Source organism: Cryptomeria japonica, chromosome 11, assembly GCF_030272615.1.
Source record: "Cryptomeria japonica chromosome 11, Sugi_1.0, whole genome shotgun sequence".
Taxonomy (NCBI): Eukaryota; Viridiplantae; Streptophyta; class Pinopsida; order Cupressales; family Cupressaceae; genus Cryptomeria; species Cryptomeria japonica.
The window spans coordinates 676108040-676110458 of NC_081415.1; the positions used below are offsets into that span (position 1 = coordinate 676108040).

At 42.7% G+C, this 2419-nt stretch overlaps 1 protein-coding gene across 1 annotated transcript; it reads left to right on the forward strand.

Annotated features, from left to right (window-relative positions):
• Nucleotides 1-361: 361 nt before the first annotated feature.
• LOC131038179 (E3 ubiquitin-protein ligase PUB23) lies at nucleotides 362-1609 on the forward strand. The gene has a single exon (XM_057970525.2). The coding sequence runs from the start codon at nucleotides 362-364 to the stop codon at nucleotides 1607-1609; it is 1248 nt and encodes a 415-aa protein (XP_057826508.2).
• The last annotated feature ends 810 nt before the right edge of the window (nucleotides 1610-2419 follow it).

Consider the following 2419-nt stretch of genomic DNA (forward strand, 5'->3'; position numbering starts at 1 on the left):
CGTGCGCATAATCAAGAGATGGAACTGTTAAAAGTAAGCCATCTACGTCATTGCTTATCTGCAACTTACCATGAAAAATGTGGACGGCAGCGTCGAGTGCGGCTGTGTGCTGTATTTGTGCTACTTTCACGTTCTCATCCAATATATTTTCTCCATGGCTGCCTCACAAGTATATTTATAATTCGAGAGAGAGTTGACGAGCAAAACCCCGTTACCAACCCCACCGAACACAAACTCTAATCAATCCTTGACTCGATCTCTCTTCCCAAGCGCCGGGATTTTTGCCTAACCAGTCTATTAAACAATCTGTATCCTCCATAATATACCAGCAATAGCCTGTATCATACAATCGGCTGTAGAGATGGAAGCTGCAGAGGTGGAAATCCCTTCGTATTTCTTGTGCCCGATATCGATACAACTGATGAAAGACCCTGTGACGATCTGCACTGGTGTGACATACGACCGGCAGAGCATTGAGAAGTGGATGTTTACGCTGGGGAACAACACCTGCCCTCTCACAAGGCAACACGTTCACAGCACCGATCTCACACCGAATCACACGTTGTTGCGGCTCATCCAACAGTGGTGCGACCTCAATTCTTCAAAGGGCGTCGACCGGATCTCCACGCCCCCGCCGCCACTCGACGCAGATCAACTTCATAAGTTGCTCCGAGACATCGAATCGTCCCCGGCTCCGGCATTTCAAGCGAAGGCGTTGAAGAAACTCAGGTCTGTAGCCGGAGAGAGCGAGGGCAACAGACAGCTTATCGCTTTGTCTGACGCACCGGCTGCCTTAGTCTTTCTGATTGAAAACCATAGTGCTGAAACGGACGAGGCCGGTTGCTGCTATGAAATTGCCGCTGCCTGCGAGGAAGCGTTGGGGATCCTTTATTCTCTTCCTTTGCGGGACAAGACGTTGGATTCAATCACCACCGCCGGTTGCCTGCCCTCTGTCGCCTACGTTCTCAAGAGAGGCACTTCAAACGCCCGGTTTCATGCCGCCATGCTCTTACAGTCGGTCTCAACAAAAGTTCTTGAGCGATTTGTTATGAACGCCAACGAGGAAATAATAGAAGGACTTTTGGAGATGTTGACAGAGGAAGTGTGCCACCAGGCAACCATGGCCGCCCTCAACGTGTTGACCGCAATGAGCAACAGCAGCAGGCGCAGCAGAAAGAAAGCAATCGAAGCGGGTGCCGTCTCTGCGTTGATCGAATTGCTTCCGGATCAGACTGTGGAAAAAAAAAACATCTGCGAGAGAATGTTATGTCTTCTCGATGTTTTGTGTGGATGTGCAGAAGGAAGGGCTGCCATGGCTGACCATGCCATGGGTATCGCTGCGGTCTCTAAGAAAATAATTAGAGTCTCCCCCTTGGCAACAGAAAAGGCTGTTCGGATCGTGTGGTCGCTTTGTAAATGTTCTCCGTCTAAGCAAATAATTAATGAAGTGGTGCAGATCGGTGCAGTGGCAAAGCTGTGCATGCTAATGCACAGCGAGTGTACGCCCAAGACAAAGAGTAAGGCGAAAGAGATGCTCAGAGTGCACGATAAGTTCTGGAGGAACTCCTCTTGTGTTCCCTCCATCATTTATCCGAAATCTGTGCTGTAAATAGTCTGGAAAATGTCGCCGGTATCTACATCTATGTTTGAGGATCATTCGCAAATGGATTGGCTACCATTAGGAGAAAAGTGTAAGGCTATCTCGATTCGTGAAAGACAAACCCTTGCAATGAATGCCGTGTTCTTGGAAGAGAGCGACAGGACAAAATTTGCAAGCCAAAGTGAAGATAAGTTCGCAAATCTAAATTGAAATGGATTAGATTTTCTTAATTTTTTTCAAGCTGCTTTCTTGCATTACGTATCTTTAATTTATTTGTTTGTGTATTTGTCTTTCTTTGATCTATTCTTTTGATAATACTCGCGTTACCATATATTTGGTTGTTTGGGAGACTCCTTCCAATTCGTAGGAGGCGAAATGCTCTATGGTCAATTACAGAAAAATATATCCAAAAATCATACGCAAACTGCATATTTATACAAAATAAATTTTATTTCAGACTTATACGTTTGGTATATGATTTTAGTATATAATTCAATTATTTTGGTATTCTTACCGATCAAATATCTGATCATATATTTTTTTTCATATGTTATATGTTTTTTTAAAATTAAATTAAATTAGTTTTTATCAATCTATTTATTTTGGATGTGATTACAGTTACAATTCTAATTTTCACATATTTAAGATTTAATTGTACACTTTATTTTGGTACATTTCTCTTCAAAATTTGTTATGCTTAATTTCTATTGTTCTTAGGTAAGATGGTTGGCATAATCTTGTTCTTCTTTTTCAAAATTTCAAAACCCAACATTTTGAGGTCAACAATTACAAGATGCAATGATTATGTATTAGTATGGT